Genomic DNA, 19,280 nt, shown 5'->3' on the forward strand with positions numbered 1-19,280 from the left:
TATGTTCCAAAACCACACTGGAATTATGAGGCAAGCCGTAGTGGCGGACTCCGCATTAATTTTGACACCGTGATGTTCTTTAACGTGCCCCAAAATCAAAGTGCACATGGGTTTTCTATTTCGCCCTCGTCAAAATGCGGCTGCCGTGATTGGAATCAAATCCACTAACTCTAGCACTGCCATAGCCGCAAAGCTACCGCAGTGGGCTCAAAAGTGTTGATTTGACGCTCGACCACTTCCATATTGTTGCCCAGACCCTGCAGTGGGCTTTAATTAATGCGGCTCTGCTTCAGCACGCCCTGCGTAATTTGTCCGCTTGACATACTTGCATGGCGTTTATTTTTCTGAAATAGCAGCAACAAACTGTACTGTGTCTTGAACTTAAGCTTGTCCTGTTGCCCTGCAACTGCTGTCGTGTACACTAGTGGGGTTTCCTTGCCTTATCACGTCCCTTCCCCCTCTCTTATATTGGAACTGCCTCTTCTCCCTCTGCTTCTCTCTACAGTTCAATCCTTGTCCCCTCTAGCCTCACACATTAGCAGAAAGGGAAGCGCTGCAGTCCCTGCAATGCTTCTGAGGGGAGTCACGGATAATTACAGCTGTCAAGCTGCTAATGTTGTGACAGCTAGGGAGCTCGAGAGGGCATTGTGCACATTCGACGTGGTGGGGTAAAAATGAGTTTCTCTGGTCGCCTTTCCCCTTTGACTCGCGCCTGTGATCTACATACTGCTAAGAACGGCCAGCTGCAGTGCAAGTCTTGCCAACCAGTTGCGACTGTGGCGGCAACTTTCCTGGAGCGTCGCCGCACACTTCTAGCCACGGCGTGACTAAGTCGACTGTGTGTGAACAACAATATGTGCGTCCTCCACTCTCCGTCGCTGGAGCTGAGTTTGACGAAGTCGCCATTGTAACTAAACGGGCTCGGCGGACCAACTATTGTTACTGAACCGCGGGAACGTCTACTGACACCCCTTCCCACGCACCGACCAAGACGGCAGACGATGGGCGGCCGGCGGGCACGCTGCAGTTCGGGAAATAAATGCCCCTACGGTGCCTCGTTCTCGCCTACGGTGCCTGGCCAACTCACCTACGGTGCTTGGACGGCCGTTTCCGTCACCTGGGTATCGGGAGAGGACCGAGTGTTTAAAAACCGCTGCTGTGCGGCTGCTCAGGACACTCTCTCTCAAGCAGTCATGTTAGACTGATGTACTTTCTCAAGCAGTCATGTTAGACTGATGTACTTTCTCAAACAGTCATGTTAGACTGATATAAATAGTGTAAATAAACCCATATTCCTCGTTCTCGATGAGAAGCAGTCCTTCCCTTCATCAACGTCCTCAGCGTGGATAAGTTGGACGACGGCATGGGCCAGCTGCCTTCTAATTCATGCCTGACTTCAATCTTGACAACGGATCACGAGTGATGGGATTGAACCCCCAATCATAACAATACACACTCTGAACCACCTCTCTACACGGTGTGTGCCACAGCAGCAGCAGCAGTGGGAAAGTCGAAGGAAGAGGCAAAGAAAGCTCCGCTTTAATACAATATTACACACACTCGACGTCAATGGCTTCATACTGGTAAATAGAGGGCCAAGCCTGAATGCGGCCTATAACAGACAATTTCGTGTGATCAAGACGGCAAGTCAACAAGGACTCTTAAAGACCATATGGTACATTGGTCCCAATGACACTATGAATCTGCTGCTATTGGGAATATATTCAAGTATCATCCTAGGAGGGATGCAAACAATGCTGGGGCGAATGAAGCAATGCTATTATGGCCTGCATATAGAAGAAGTTGAAACGAGACAAGGGGCAGGGCAACAAAAGAGAACAAAGAAGAAGTGCGATGGAACAAAATGGAGTCTGTGTTATGAAGCTACTAAGCGCAGTTTTATTATGTATCTTACCTGACTTCGTTACATTCTGTACAAGGGTTCTGCAAAATCTGTATTTTCCTATGACTAAATTTTTTTAGATTCATGAGTAACTTATCAATTTTGTTCGCTTTAGATGTGCTATTAAATGCGATTCACAGAATTGTGATACTTTTTCAGTGCCAAGTTAGAGTTGTAAACTGCATAGCATCATTTTTCTGAGAACTTGCGATTTTTGTAAATTTTTAACAAAAAATTGACAACCTAAATAAAAAATTGGAAATCAACAGCCACTAGATTAATTTTTTCTTTGATAAGCATTAAACATTGGCAAATTTAGTGCAGTGGTTCATGAGAAAGATGAATTCTCCTTTTACATGTATTTAGATAGGAACACCCGAGCTAAACCTTCCTCTTAAGCCAATGTTTCAACAAGAGTCCCAATGAATAAAACTTCCCTTGTTGAAACGTGGCTCCAGCCTTCCCTTTTTCAAGGTAAAAATGGTGCCATAGTTCCACCCATCCTCCATTTCTAGCAATTGGCCTGTTTGCACAACTTGGTACAAAATGAAAAAGTGTGGTATGGCAAATTTGTATGGCATGAGCAACAGCCAGGTTTGAAATATTCATAGGATTTCACAGTAGTGCAAGCAGTGGAAACAGTATGCTCGCCACACAACTGCTGGCTACTTGCTAGCTGCTGAAAGCATTTATTTAAACTACAGACGACCGTGCCAACTGCATTAAGTTTTGTAAAAAAGCAGAGAGCTGACGTTATCAGATGGACATGACTATGAACATACTTATTCAGAAGTGGGTGTTGAACCTGCCGAGGGTAGAGGAGGCGTCGAAGGTCCATAGTGCTGCTGTTGACCAAACACCAATACATGGGGACAGAACAGCAAAGAGTGAGACAGAGAGATGATAGGAAGGAACACACCACAAGAAAGACAAGAAAGCATTGCTTTTCTTTGTTTACATACAAAGCATTCTTTAAGTGTAGAGTTAAGTTCAAGCAATGCAATGACCACTCAAACAAGCGTCACTCTACTAAATCCACTGCAGGCATCTCTCAAAGATTTTCAATCATTCCTGTCCAGCATCAAGCACTTACAAATTTCTTAATCGTGTCCCTAATCTGACTCTTCCGTCTTTGAAAGTATTTCCTTTCCCTTGGTATATCACCTATTGATGTACTGAGAATGTAGAATACATTTCACTTGTTACATGCATTATATCACTTCATTTCAATTAGAATATAGCCCCCTAGTGCAATAGGTAGGCCAATATTGTACTTATTTCTTTCCATCACTCAATGAGTGGTTCTAAATTACCTTGACCTACTTAAGGTCTTCCTAGTATCTTGACTGATGCCTAGTTTTTTTTTTATATATATATATATATATAAAGCATCCACACTCTCAGCCCCCCAGATAATTGGCAGAATACAGGAATATAACAATAGGGGCAGTTTTGACAGCATGGGGAACAGCATAAGACTCTGTTATATGTAACTGCCATGCGTATACTTTAACAGTGGCACAGACTGTTTATGGCATATGGAGCAGAATGTTTGGAGAATAAATGCAAGCTGCACAGAGCGATCAGTATGTTCTGCTGCTGTTTTAAAATGTTTCCAGTTCATAAACGAGTTTTTCAAGTTTAGCTGTTACAAAGGCTGCCACCTATATGTCTTAAAGGGCCCCTCACCAAGTCTGGCCATTCTGGGCTGACAAGCACAGAGCATACATAGCAGGATAATGATTGTGTCTGCAAAGTACTACCTCGCTACGCACCACGAAACGATCTAAAATTTCAAACCGAACGCAGTTTTTCTTTCTTCTCGAGGCCGCCGCGTTCCAAGCCGGAGGATGACGTACCTGTGCCTACGTACTCGTGTCGCAGCATGACGTTAATCATCCAGACATATGACTTCGAGAATTATTTAAGGCAACATCTGTTATTTGTGTCTGTTGCTTGAATTGACGAACTGAAGTTTAGAGAAATAATAAAACACACAAATGGAATGTCTCCGTGTTTTTTTTGTTTTACTTTGCACCGAAGCAAGAGAGATGTACTTCCGCTTCATCTGCTTGTTCTCACGGTCGTGCGGTCACGTGCGCACGTACTGAAACTATGCCATTTTCTACCATGTTCCAGTGCATGATCATGCTCTGCGATCCGCTTGTCCTGCCTCAGTATTCGTGTATGCTCTGCACTTGTCAGCTCAAAATGGCCAGACCTGGTGAGGGGCCTTTTAAATTGCTTGTTTAAGTGATTGCGACAAAAGAAGGAAACGCAAAGCCTAACTGTGATGAAATGTCCATCCCTCACACCTAGAGATGTGCTTACCAAGTACTATGTATTTGTCTCTTGCTCCTTTTGCAAAAATTTGTGATGTGACAATTTGGTAGGGAGGCGAGGACAAAACATGTCGAAGCTCAATGACATCTTTGACTAACTAAGAAGCCCAAACTAGGTACAAGCTTTACCAGCCACTTATAACAAGAAAACAGCCAATGCTCATTTAATCCGGCTAGATGCTGCAATGTTGTGCCATCTATACATGCTACTCCAATACACATGATAGAGAAAAAGGCAGTGACAAAGAATAGAGAAAGAACAGACAAGGACACATCTGCCAACCTATGAACTAAAGAATATTGCATACAAGACATTGAAGGAGATGAAGAATTATACTTCCTCTCATTGCCCCGAGCACACCCGTTTCATGACATGCACGCACGCGCACGCACACACACACATACACACACGCACACACACATGCCATTACCGATCATTGGCCTTATGTTGTAGCACACAAGCAGCAGCATACTTGTAACTACAGCAGAGATTGACAAGCAACACATACGTCTTTCATCATCATCATCCTATTTCATGTCCACTGCAGGACGAAGGCTTCTGCCTACGATCTCCAATTACCCTTGTCCTGCGCCAACCGATTCCAACTAGCGCTGCGAATTTCCCAATTTCATCGCCCCGCCTAGCCTTCTGCCATCCTTGACTGCGCTTCCCTTCTCTTGGCATCAATTTTGTAACCCTATTGGTCCACCTATCTAACCTATGCATTACGTGACCTGTCCAGCTCCATTTCTTTCTTTAATGTCAATTAGAATATCGGCTATCCTGTTTGCTCTCTGATCCACACCGCTCTCTTCCTGTCTCTTAACGCTATGCCTAACTTTCTTTGTTTCATCAGCCTTTGCACAGTCCTTAACTTGTTTTGAATCATAAATGTACGCATAAAAGCATGAATCATAAATGTACGCTGTGGGTCCTTCTGCTTCTTGTCTGTTTCCTGTTGGCCGAAATCACATGACACTGCACCAGACACAAGACTATATGAGCGCCCCCTTTTCGCCAGCATAGCAAAATGGTGCCACACGTGTTGTGCATCCATGCTACGCTGGAGTCAAACTTGCCCGTCACACACTCCGAGATATTATGCTGCACTAGGGCTCCGTTAAGGCCAGCTACTGAGTAGTGAGTAGAGATTAGTGAGAGTGGCAGGCTGCTTTCACCTCCGCACATGCATGCAAACTTAGACACCTCTCCAACCTGGCTCTCCTCCTGAACTGCCTGCGCACACCTTCTGTCTCACCGTACGCGGCGGCGCATATGCATCAAGACGCCCCATTGAACTCGGGCACTCCACACCATCTGGTGGAGGGCACAGCAGTTAACGTAGATGGCACTTGGCAGTGGCACAGCAGAGGGCGACAGTGAACCACTCTCGCATCCCACCCTGTTTATGGCAACTTACACTAGTTCTTCATTATATCCCGAGTTGTTGACTTTACTGCATATTCTCGGCATGACAAGGCATTATTTAATACCACTGTCATGTTCGTACGACATCTACAAGTCACCTAACCAAACTGTTTCTTTCTAGAAGTGGTTACAATATACCCAGATCCCACATATGCCAAATTCATCTGAAGTCGGTTAACAAGACCTTACCTTCAAAAAATTGCTCAGTCAGTACAAGTGGATACAGGTATTGCATGTAGTTCTGGCAGCACCTCTAACAATGCAAAATAAACAGGCCTCATAAAATAGTGCCTGCTCCAAACTCGAAACAAAGAGCTTGCAAGGCACTTGCACACCAGAGAGCAAGAAGAGCCCTGTGAAGTCATGTGCAATTGTCATGGCATAAAATTCAGGCAGAGTCTAGGTGACAAACAGTGCACCATCAAATCAAGAGTGCTGTACTTACTGAACTACTGTTGAAGGTGCAACGAGACCTTAGAACAGGTAGTGGAAAAAGTGTTCCAATTAGGAAACATGCTTTGTGCACAGTTTGGCACAGTAAAAACATCAGCTTTGCCTACTCTCTACGTGATACCTAATTATTTTGATCAATTTTTATGTCAAATCAGAATAAAGAATCTTGCAGAAACCTAAGCAAAAATAAACAGCCTTACTACAAAGCCATCTTTATAGATATTTTATTCCTTCTAACCACACACGACATCCCTTGCAAGATTTTTCCCAAGACGCTAAGGTGGTAAATGAAACAGGCCAAGTGTTGTACTCACAATCCAGGTCTGAAAGGCAGGTTGCCTGGCAGTGGCATCTGGCTTTGGATTGTGCTGTCTGCAAAAAAAAAAAAAAAAGTGTGAAACAAAAGCTCAAATATGCATTACAGTAAAGACCTGCTAATTCAGATTTCACGAGATCGAAAAACATATCCGATTGTGATGATTATAGACATTCGTCACTAGTTTGTGTATCTTAGGACCAGAAAGGATGTGCAAGAAACACTAGTAGGCAAAAACAAATATTTATCTTTCACACAAATGATGGGCAACGGAAAGAAAAGGAAAACAAAACAGCATCACAGATCAAGCTTCACGTGCAAACAGATGTACGCGACGCTCAGTCCAGAGAAGGACAGGGAGTTGGGACAATACCAGCCCTACACCAACGTTCGGTGTGTCAACAGTTCAAAAGACCATCTCACAATTTGGGTCGTGACAACTCGCTCGTCATTGCACGGTATGGTTGCCGAGGCGAGCCGAGGCAGAGGTGACACGATTGCTGCGGCTTAAACTGTCGCCGGCGCAAGGCTGCGCTACCGCATGCCGGCACCTGCCTACATTGAGGACACCACTGCTATGTCCGGCCGCAACTCACGAGGACCGCGAACCAGGGTCGACCTATGCTGGCAGCGCCTCGGTAGGCCTGGACCAGGAACGACCCACAGCAACTGCATCCTCGCGCAGGAGTTGCTTAGCAGGCCTCGTCCTTGGTCCCATAACAGGCCTCCACATCTGGCCCTTCGTCACTCGGCCGCAGTAGGAACAATGGCAGGAGCTCTTCCCGAGCGTCGCGCTCAATCTGCTGCCACCGTGGCTTCGCCGCTCGAGCTCCTCCGCACGCTCTTCCCCTAGCACTCCTTTTCTTTCGTTGTGTTCTTTTTTCCTTCCAGCTCCCGTGCTACCTGCCCTCAGCTCGCCTTCTTCACTTCGGTTTCCAATTTCTTCAAACTCGAAATTAAACACCATTGAGTCCTCAAGTCGCGGCGTACACGTGAAAAAAAAAATTATAAAATGGAATATTGTGTCCTTTCCCCACACCGATTTGACCACATGTCAAATAATTGAACGTCCCAAAAATCAATAAACAAATGCAGTAAAACATTGTTAATATACAGGGTGTCCCAGTTAACTTGAACCAAGATATTTTAAAAACTCGAAAGCTCTAGAGAAATCGTGCCGATTGCACAGTAGCGGCAGTCGTATGTACTTACAGCCAGAATTTTTTTCATCACGAAATATTAATTAGTTAATTGCTTTTAATCAGTGAGCTTTTTTATTATTGCTTGAATTGCACACATATTAATTACAATGTTGTAGGGCACATTGTAACATTGTTGTGGCACATTGCAACGGTCCTCGTGGGCGCAAATATGACTGGGACTGACAAACTAAGGTTGCTGGTGATCGGGAAGTCTAAAGCACCACGCTGCCTTAAAAGCATAAAAACGCTGCCGGTCACATACATGGCTAATTCGAAAGCGTGGATGACGAAAGTGCTTTTTGAGCAGCGGCTTCAGGAGATGGATCATCAGGAGATGGATCAGAGAGAAAAGTTCTCCTTGTTGACGATAACTGTCCCGGACACGGTCATGTCGCCTGACTTTCTGCCATCCGTCTGGAGTTTCTACCAGCAAATACAACTGCGAAGCTACAGCCCATGGACCAGGGAGTAATCAGCAGCTTGACGAGGCACTATCGTCACTCTCTGTTGCAGAGGATGCTAATTTGCATGGAGAGCGGTAAAGAGTACACAGTGAACCTGTTAAAGGGACACTAAAGGTAACCATGAAGTCAAGTTCAAGTGATAAAGCAATGCTCTAGAACATCTAAGGCGTCAATATAATCGCGAAAAGAGCTTCAGTAACCGAGAAATTGAGGTAAATGCATGACATGATTTGAGCCCCACAGCGAAATTCTGGTACTAGCTCGATGACACTAGTACTCAACTACTCGTATTAAAAAAGATCATTTCATTAGATTATAAGACAGAAGAAAATGCTACTTGTCCGCTTCGATTCTAAGAAAAAACATTTTGACGTTACCCTTGAGTGGTAAGGGTGATCGAAAGGTTTAGTTTTCGCTCGACTCGACTCGCGCACGCTTTGGAATTTCAGTTGTTTCATTATCGCGTCGTGCTGCGCTGGTTCTGCTGGCTCGCGAAACTTGCATTTGGAACAAGCAGCGAGAATGCCACATTCATGTGATGTAGTGGAATGTGCAAACGGTCCATGGAACTTGGCCAGGGGCAGTTGCAGCGGCGAATCCAATGTTACTTATCACTGTGTGCCAACGAGTGAACCTCTCCGTTCGAAGTGGTTAAGTGCCGTACCTCTCCCACAGCGCGTTAGCAAAGAGCCGAAAAATCGCATAGTGTGCTTGCTGCACTTTCGTGCAGAGGATTACGAGTTTAGCGCCGGCTTACTGAAGTCGTGTGGAGTGCCTTTCAAAGCAACGCTTCCCGTAGCGCTGTTCCATTGGTCTTGCCGGCATTCTCCGAAGTGCAAGAACAACTGCAGGTCGAAGACGGGGCGGTGAGTGCGGCATTTGGTTTTCACGAAGGAAAAGCTACAAATGTGCGAATATGTACAGCCATAACTTACAGTTGTCGTCGTAGTAGCACGCAATGACGCCGGCAGCGCGAGCCCTCAGCAGCAGGTCACGTTCATCAGTGCTGAAATCACTGAAGTCAAGCCCAGCATCGCAAGCCAATGTGTCGTTGTTAGGGTCGTCCATTGCAACGAGTGTCGACGTTGGCGTCATAAAATAAAGAACCAGCTTATCGTCACGCGGTTTCCCTTCCGTTAGCCACCATAGTTCCGCTTTCGCGCTGCTGTCGGCTCCGTCTTGGCTCTGTTTCTGACCGCGCGTTTGCGTTTTGCGCAGAAAAGCCATAGCGCCGTCTGCGGGCGCCATTTTACTCACCGACGGCGCAACGTCACTATGAGACCATGAAGTCACCACTCTTCAATCAGAGGGCAGGCGGTTTGAACTGCGCTAGAGGTACGCGGACACTTCAGAACGCATTTTCTCTTAAAATAAGTCTCTTCTTCGCATGAAACAAGCATTTCGAGGTTTCTGGGATGGTATTTCAACAGTCCACATTGACTTAATATTAACCTTTAGTGTCCCTTTAAGGGGGGACGCGGGGATCAGATCGCGAAAATCGCAAAAAAGATCGATTTTTGGCAACGACGCGTTTCGGTATCTGCAATGCCTAATCTACATTGTATCAAAATAGTTTAACTGAAAACGCACTAAAAGTGCCCGAAAAAAATTAATTTATGAGTTCGTAGGGCGAGAAAATAGCTTTACATCGCGTAAAATCACCGCAGTTCGCGGAGCCCTAACTCGTCTTTCCCGCCACCGAACGCCGCCATCTTGGTATCGTTCGAAAGCTCGAAGTTTCGCCATTCCCTTTCTGAATTCTTCAGTCGTCGCCATCTTGTAACAAACACACAAACACAAAAGAAGCGCGGGTTTGCTAGAGGCGGTCACACGGGCCCTGCGATGAAAGCGGGCCTCCGATTGGTTGCCGTACTGAAAGGCGTCTCGCCATTGGTTGCTGCTGCAGCAGCGGGCAAGCTGGCAACCACAGCGGACCGCAGTTGTCTGCTTTGAAAACCACGGCGGCGTGTTTCTTCGTTTGACACTCGCAGAATTCGGATTTATGAAAGCTTCCAGGTCAGTGATGGATCGTCGCTCGTTCGAAAAGAACTTTTAAATGAAGCACGCCTTCGCAAAAAGGAAGCGCAAGCCTCCTACGGCGAGAAAAAGACGGCGGCCAGCGGGAGAAGCGCAGAACCCGACTGAACACACGGATAACATGCTGCGTTATCTTGCACAGTGCGATTCCAGCAGCGAAGCCGACAATCGCCCTGTGACATCGACACTGAGAACCAAGCCACCGGAAGATGTGCCAACGGAGACTCTCGCACCTGTGCGTACGGCCACGCGAGTCAGCAACCGAGATCACGTTGTTGGAGGCGACGCGGGTCGAAGGTCTCCATCGCCGACAGAGATGGTGTGCGTTTCCGATGCATCGTGCGACAGGGACACACGCAGCCTGCGAGTGAGCCCCAACCGTCGACGAGCTACATACTGTATGGTGACTCAAGGCTCACCAGACGAATCGTCGCACGATTCAGACGCGCCTCGAGCCGCGTTTTGTGCCAGCGGTGACTGCAGAAGCGCAGGCATGCAGCGTTCGCGACTCCCTTCGCGCAGTGTCCGCGACTGAGCGGAAGCAGCAATGCCAAGAACAAATTTCGGCCCCTTGTGACTGTGAGTTAATGATTATGCCTGTTTCCGCGATGAACTCTTTGATCGCTAAAACTCTGTGCCCAAGATGCCAACAGCGTTCTGTGGGTGTACACTGCGATACCAGGCTCGGTCTGGCAGTGAAAATGGTGGCCTTGCACTACTCCAGACGGCACAAGAAAAGGATAAAGAACGCCTGAAGAAGGCATCCAAAGCCCACCAAACAATGAGGCAAAGGTGTAAGAAGATGCCTGACAGCAATGATTCAAAATATTACAGCCCTGGTGCTTTTGAGTAAATTTGCAGTGCTGTTAAAACTTTGCAGCCAGTTTTCTCAATTGCATTTTTTTTGTCAATCACCTCGCTCGTGGAAAGCGTAGCACAACAATGGCTGGACAGATTTTGGCCCAGTTTGTTTTGCTGTGATCCACAAGCTGTGCTGTACTTAAAGACAGTCTTGAAATGTTTCTTTATCTTTCCATTATTTAATTATTTCACAATTACTACATGGCTCCATGCAGTGAAGCACAGTCATGTGCATGTTATGTTAAGCAAAAAATTATTAGCGCTTTAAAAAAAAAATCGAACAGTGTCTTGATGTAGATTAGACATCTGTGCAAACATACAAAGTATTCCCTGCTCCCTATCATGTTTCGTTACTGTGCCAGGCTTTCCACAAGCAAGGAACTTATAAATTCTTATAAAACAAAAACTAATTAAGATATCCTAATGAAATTTTAGATTTGTCTTTTTATTTCAATGTGCAGTGTGTGTGCCAAATTTCAACCCTTTCTGTCAAGAAACAAAAAAGTTAATTCTGATCCCCTCCTCCCCCCTTAAGAGCTGTCCACTTACTAACAACTGCCAAGTGACCATTGCCAATGCCTTCCACCATGCAGGATTTATGGCGCCTAGTGACAGCTCAAGTGCAGAATGACTGCGATACTATGAGCGAGGACTCTACTGTGAACTTGGAGGAGAGCAGCATTGTTTCCATGTTGAGAAGTAAGCGTGTCTCCACTGACATGAGTGCGCATGTCAGCGTTGATGAAGGTGTGCAAGCATGCAGGACTGACAGAGTGGAAGCTTTAATTGAAGAGGTGCTCGACCTGCCATCGGAAACTGCTGCTGACCATGACAGCATGGATGTTGTGCCTGAATCTGCACAAGTGACCTGCAATGCAGCTGACGCTTGCCTGGATATTTTAGTGCAGTTTTTCGAACAATGCGAGGGCAGTGAGGAATATCTTAGAAAATTAAGTGAGATGTCTGCATTTGTAGCAGCCAGGCGATTTTCTCGACAGGCACAAAAAAGAATAACAGACTGGGTAACAGTCAACAGTGCCTGAAGCCTTACTAGGGCAATGTGTAGTATACCACTAGTAGTGCAATAAATGCTTATATTGCAGCTATCTTTTTCCCTGAAAAGCCATTTCATTCATCTGTTCTCATATACGAGGTACTTGGACACACACTGCATGCTCAAACATCATTTTTAGAAGCACTCCTGATTAGACGAACTTCTGATAAGACGAACACTTTTCATGATCCCTTGGAGTTCGTCTTAAAGGGAGTCTACAGTGTATCAACACATCCAACCTTCAACCTTAGCAATTTTTGTATCCCCAGCGTTCTGCTGTGTGTGTGTTTCTCTTCTTTGTGTCCCATCAAAATGTTGGGCAATCCAACTTGCTATAAAAACACACCCAGTCTTCAGCTTCAAAATAGTTACAGTCAAGCGTATCTTCGATGAACGCCTCTACAATGAAATTACCTGTATAACAGACAAACATTCTGTCCTGGTTCTATTGTGAGCTGTGCAATGCACAATGTTTAAAATGGAGTGACCTGCATAACAAATGATTTTGGAGACCCGAAGCACTCCATTACAAAGGCGTTTGACTATATCTTGTTATAACGAACAGCCATGTTAGCTATTCATCATAGCAACCCCATGGTCGAGGTTGATAAGGATGTTTGCTGAAAACGACATATTGGTTCATGCCTCCCTTTGCTCCTTGCGAAAAGTACTCTATGTGAGTACAACTGTGTAGCCGGCGTAATGACGTAGGATCAGCATGTTAGCCTGCCAGCTGCGAGCAAGCCATGCAAAACATGTACATCCGTCTAGAATGTGCGAACTCAGGTGGTTTTAGCTTAGTATGTGAGATTTCTGCAAACAGAATGCGTCTTTCAGCTGCAAGTGAACAAATACTCACTACACTGCAACCAATACGGCCTTGAATCTTGGTTTTGTTAAAGCAGAAGTAAAGCATGGTGAACCAAATTTTACATTTAATAATATACATGTACTTCATTATAATCGTTTGTTATTTTGAGGTAAAACTGTATCATCTGCAGCTGCAGATGATGCAGTTTGCCCTCAAAAGCCATTTCTTAGACATTTTGGTGGTATCTGTTGCATCCAAAAAAAATCAGTCAACAACTATTTCTTAACGAACATAATAAATGCACAGCCTTGGTGCCATCATTTGTGTATGCTGCACAACAAGTGCGGAGTACTTTCTGATTATGTGAACGAGCATGTTTACTAGAGAAGCCGGAATGGGCGTGGACAAGGGCGAATATTGCGACCACCTAGGCGGGCATAAAGCAGTGTCCTTCACGTACTGAGCAAACTTTGTCTTCATCACCATCACATCAACAGTGGCACTACAACCTGTTTGTGTGCTTAAATCTGGCTGTCTGTTTTCCTTGAAAGCATTATCTTGATGTACAGATTATTTGGTCTGCTTTGGAAGCTGAAAGTAAGCACTTGTCTTCTCGTTGCTGGTTCTCCATTGCCCTTTCCAGTGCTAATGAACCCAAAATGCCCAAATTTGTTGAAGTGTTGACGCTGCACACCTACAAAGCAAATAGTTTTATAGGTTCCCATAACGGTTACTGTGGCTAACATGAGGTGATTGCGCATAAGGTATAAACTCAAGTGCTAGAAAAGAACAAAGCAAATAGCCATGCACGAGAGCGATAACCAAAGTTGTACGCCACTTCTACCTCTGAAGAAAGCCATGCAAATTCAAGATAACACAGTGCATATTTTGCAAGTGAAAATGTGAAGTGTAATGCAGCATGTGAAAGATAAGCGTGCTTGGTCACTGAGGCATGTAGGACTGCATTCAACCGCCTTTCAAAAATCATGATAGTAATCTAATGTACTTACTGAGCAACATGGATGGAGGAGGGCCCACCATGACCCTCCCCCGTCCTAGCATGGGATGGGGCACAGGAGGCATTGGCAGGTGGCTTCCTGGAGGAAAATAATAGTTATTGACCTCAGGCAATGAACGGAGGCGTGCAGATTTGAGCCACTTTCAGTACAAAAGCAACATCGCAAGTTATTACCACTACTTATTTCATGAAAAACAGCAGTTCAATGTGAAAATGCTGCATGTCTTCTTTCTTAATGTTGCATGCTTTCTCCCACAGGCTCTCATGCCTTCAGGTGCTCAGCTAAGGCATGTGCCAATTCTTCCCATCGGTTGCACAAGTCGCAAGTCGTGCGGATGCAAGTACGATCACAACATACAAAATGGACAACTTCCTTTACGTCTTAGAATTGACTACCACCAGCCCTCCAAGGTTAACATAAGTTATGGCAACCAATGTCTATAGAACCAGGGTCATTTGTGAAACTGAGTAATGTTGTGCAGGACCACCACTATCTGACATTTGTAGCACTGCTGTCGCTGCAGAGTTTACTCGCTTGTCAATTGGCTTCAACTGTTGCCACATGTGGGTTCAGCAATCTGTGTAAGACATTGTGCTCATTGTTACTGACTGTATCTTTGACATGCACGTCTTCACCATGCCAACATGTGTGATTGGTTACAGGGCGGGCAGATTACTACAGCATTTTATTTGGGTTCTGCGCAACCTAGATCTCAATGTGGTGCAGGGTAGTGCAATTTCTAATCTCAATAGAAAACTGCCAGACAAATCTCGCACTGACCCTTTTCACAAGGGTGACAAAGCAAAGACGTAGTCCTCCATCATCGATGGCAAAAAAAGGTAGAAATAAGCCGGAAAAAAGGGAGCCTTGAAAAGGGATGCACCCAGAAGGTACTTCCCAACTTGCCTAGTTACCTTTCAAAGCTACCAGCTAGGAAAATGAAGCTGCCAGACAGAAGCGGAGGACTATTAAAAAAGTTGCAGTTTTGCCCGAAAGACGAAGCATCGATTATGATAGCAAATTAGTAGACAGCTATATGAAAATCATTCTATAGCGGCGCCATTTTCATGTTGGCAAAGGTGCAAGAAGTGTGGTAAAACTAAATTTTCAATGAACAGATTTAATTTGTGCCTGAAGGGGTTAAGGTAACATTCTGCTACAGTAAAAGGAAGAAAGAATTCTGAAAACAATGATACCGTTATATTTATGCTAACTTCTATAGTTTCTGAGAAAATGGGTCAACAAGGTGGCCTTCAATACATCGCAGGTATTTGGGCGAGCAGGAAAGGGAGTGCAGTGAGCCTTTCCTCCTCTCTGGATTGTGCGATTCAGCACGGAACTGCTTGAAAATATTGGTTTTGCATGCTGCATAATGGTTTGGAGATGCTTTAACTCGTAGTTTGTGAAATTTATGCAATGTACGTTCATATAAGGTCATCAGGGAAGCCTTTCAGTGCATCGCTAACTACAGAACGCGGAAATATATCTTGGGAGCACTAACATGTGATGCACATTATCAGCCGCGGTGAGTATATATGTTGTGAACTATTTTGCACATATCGGCTTTAATTCAACAAAGAGAACCGGTGGCTCTGTATTACCAGCATGACATGGTAAATCTGCTCACTATCTGATCGCTTGGCATAGGGACTAAAACATAACACATAAGAGCGCATGCTTGTGTACAGCCAACCTAAGGCAACTACGAAACATATAAGTAGCACGTGCTATCAAATATTTGTGATACACCAGAGTCGTTCTCATGCATTTCAAGTCCAGCAGGTTTGAAATCACTATATGTCTATGCTAGCCTTCCTGCATGAGGTCGATGGCACTGCTCACCACAACGATCACTGCGGTTGGTGAACCAGCATGAGTATGGGATTATGGAATTATGGGTGTAGCAGCAGCTGCAGCAGCTGCTGCTGCTACACCCATAATTCTTCTTTCCATAGCTCGTTGCGTCGTCCTCAATTTAAGCAGAACCCTTTTCGCAAGCCTCCAGGTTTCTGCCCCATACGTGAATACTGGTAAAACACAGCTGTTATACACTTTTAAGGGATAATGGCAACCTGCTGTTCATGATCTGAAAATGCCTGCCAAAAGGAGCCAAGCCCATTCTTATTCTTCTGGTTACTGTATTTCAGTCTCGTGATCCGGACCCGTGGTCACTACCTGCCCTAAGTAGATGTATTCCCTTACCATTTCCAGCCTGATCTGAGAAGATCTGATGTCGTTGCTACCTATCGTAAACTGCTGTTCTCTTCCGAGACTGTTTAACATTACTTCAGTTTTCTGCAGATTAATTTTTTAGACCCACCCTTCAGCTTTGCCTCTCCAGGTCAGTGAGCATGCATTGCAATTGGTCCCCTGAGTTACTAAGCAAGGCAATACCATCAGCGAATCGCAAGTTACTAAGGTATTCTCTATCCCCAATTCTTTCCAATCCAGGCCTCTGAAGACTTCCTGTAAACACGCTGTGAATAGCATTGGAGAGATTATATCTCCCTGCCTGACGCCTTTCTTTACAGGGATTTTGTTGCTTTCTTTTTCGAGGGCTACGGTGGCTGTGGAGCCGCTATAGATATCTTTCAGTATTTTTCCATACAGCTTGTCTACACCGAGATTCCATAATACCTCCTACCGCCCCAGAAGGCTCGGCAAACCGTCCAGAGACGTAGCGGAACTACACAAAAGGGGAATCAGATTAACCATGAGGGAAGGCACGGAGATACCCATGGTCTAAAATATTAGAGTCCTGGATCTCTGGATCGAAGCCAGGGGAACAAAAACGGAAACTATAACACGCCTGGAAAAGAAAGTCACGGTGACCATTCGGCTAATACAGAGTCTCCAACAACAAGAGGGGCATTAAAGATTGAAACGTCGTACGGCTCATTCAGGCCTTCGCGATCACCCACGTCGCGTACGTGGAGGCGTTCGTCCACTGGAACAAGGCTGAGAAAGACAAGATCGACGCGCTCATTGGAAAAGCGTACAGAACAGCACTGGGTCTCCTCCAATACACAAGAAACAAAAAGTTGCTACAACTCGAGGTACATAACATGCTGGAGGAAATCGCGGAAGCACAGAGGATAGCGCGACTGGAAAGACTCTCCGGAACCAAGGCGGGCAGAGAAATCATGGAAAAGATCGGCACAAGCTACCACGGAATGAACGGCCCCAAGATACAGATTCACGCAGACGTCCGAACTGCAATTAACACGGAAAATATCCCGAAGAACATGCACCCCGTGCACAATGTCGAGAGAAGAAAATGCTGCACGAAAACGATTCTCAAAAACCCCGGCGCGCAGGAGAGGGTGCTCTTCGCAGACGCCGCGCGGTAGCCCCGAAACTGCGCTGACAAAGGTAACTCCCTCTTCGCAATGGCGGTCGTATGAACGAAAGGAAAGACCGTGACTGCGGGCTCCGTAAGGACCAGATCGTTGGAGGCAGCGGAAGAAACGGCAATCGCATTGGCTGTAATCAACGGCCGGCAACATTACAGAACAATAATCAGCGACTCCAAGACGGCTATTAGGAATTTCACAAAGGGCTGGGTCTCCACTGAGGCGGCCAAAATCCTGAACCGCAGAGCAGAAGACATCAAGAACTACACCCAAATACCTCAAATGGATCCCGGCACATATGGGAGAAGTTACCATGAATGCCTCTCCCAACCTCAACGAGAAGGCCCAACGAGTCGTGCGAAAACTAACCCACCGCGGCACGGACAGTGACGGCCCAACAGCCCGCAACCCCCGGGGAAGGGGGAAAGACTGCGGCGGAGGCGATGGAGAAGATGGAGGAGGCAAGGATGACGAAGAAGCGATAAAAGACGACAGGGACAGACTGGTCACGTACCACGACATACTGACACACTACATGAAACAAAGAGAAGCATACCCACAACCCCACAAACCACTCGACAGGTCTCAAGAAACAGATTGGCGAAGATTGCAAACCAGAATGTTCCGAAACCCAGTTCACTTAAAAAGAATAAATTCAACACAATATCCAGATGCGAGCTGCAAGCTCTGCAAACACGAACACGCAGACATGGCACACATCTTATGGAAGTGCACACAGATGAGATCAGTATACGTAGAGGACAAGATAGAACCGGACCTTCTCGAGGAGCGATGGCTAAGTGCTTTGACTAGCTCAGAACTACACAATCAATTATTGGCTATCCAGCGGGCCCGGGCAGTGGTGGAAAGGCTATGCCTCACCGCACATAATGCCCGGGTGGCCTGAGCCCAGGCTGGCAACCTCGCAGGTCCTTTTCCCATTAAAGTTTTTTCTGTCCGTCCGTAATGCCTCCATGACTGCCGAGGCTTCGACCGAATCAAACTCTTTCTCGTAATCAATGAAAGCTATATATAAGGGGAATACAGTAGCGCGATTAAAAGACGGGACAAAAGAAGACACATAGGCACACACACAGCGCTAACTTCCAACATCTATGTGTCTTCTTTTGTCCCGTCCTTTAATCGCGCTACCGTACTCCCCTTGAAGATGCATTACCAACAAGCCCACATTGCAACCCTCGCTAACTATATATAAGGGTTGGTTATATTCTGCATATTTCTCTATCACCTGATTGAAAGTGTGAATATGGTCTATTGTTGAGTAGCCTTTACGAAATCCTGCCTGGTCTTTTGGTTAACAGAAGTTTAAGGTGTTCCTGATTTTATTTGCTATTACCTTAGTAAATACTTTGTAGGCAACGGACAGTAAGCTGATCGGCCTATAAGTTTTCAAGTCTTTGGCGTCCCCTTCCTTATGGATTAGGATTACGTTGGCGTTCTTCCAAGATTCCGGTACGCTCGAGGTCATGAGGCATTGCGTATACAGGGTGGCCAGTTTTTCTAGAACAATCTGCCCACCATTATTTAACTAATCTGCTGTTACCTGATTCTCCCCAGCTGCCTTCCTCCTTTGCATAGCTCCCAGGGCTTTCTTTACTTCTTCCGGCGTTACTTGTGGGATGTCGAATTCCTCTAGACTATTCTCTCTTCCATTATCGTCGTGGGTGCCACTGGTACTGTATAAATCTCCATAGAACTCCTCAGTCACTTCAACTATCTCGTCCATATTAGCAATGATATTGCCGGCTTTCTCTTAATGCATACATCTGATTCTTGCCTATTCCTTGTTTCTTCTTCATTACTTTTAGGCTTCCTGCGTTCCTGAGAGCATGTTCAATTCTATCCATATTATACTTCCTTATGTCAGCTGTCTTACGCTTGTTGATTAACTTGGAAAGTTCTGCCAGTTCTATTCTAGCTGCAGGGTTAGAGGCTTTCATAAATTGGAGTTTTTTAATCAGATCTTTCGTCTCCTGCGATGGCCTACTGGTATCCTGTCTAACAAATTTACCACA

The 19,280-nt window shown here is 45.5% G+C and overlaps 1 protein-coding gene across 5 annotated transcripts in view; it reads right to left on the bottom strand.

The window, feature by feature from the left end:
* The window catches only part of Patr-1 (Protein associated with topo II related - 1), a 265,261-nt gene that overhangs the window by 103,140 nt on the left and 142,841 nt on the right, over nt 1–19,280 (bottom strand). For 3 of the 5 annotated variants that reach the window (XM_075673864.1, XM_075673868.1, XM_075673869.1), the window contains 3 exons: nt 13,883–13,969; nt 6,442–6,499; nt 2,686–2,748 (listed from right to left, as the gene is read on the bottom strand). In XM_075673864.1, coding sequence (XP_075529979.1) covers nt 2,686–2,748; nt 6,442–6,499; nt 13,883–13,969 — 208 coding nt within the window. The remainder of the gene's footprint in view (nt 1–2,685; nt 2,749–6,441; nt 6,500–13,882; nt 13,970–19,280) is intronic. The other 2 variants (XM_075673866.1, XM_075673867.1) reach the window with 2 other exon arrangements.

Source organism: Dermacentor variabilis, chromosome 11, assembly GCF_050947875.1.
Source record: "Dermacentor variabilis isolate Ectoservices chromosome 11, ASM5094787v1, whole genome shotgun sequence".
Lineage (NCBI taxonomy): Eukaryota > Metazoa > Arthropoda > Arachnida > Ixodida > Ixodidae > Dermacentor > Dermacentor variabilis.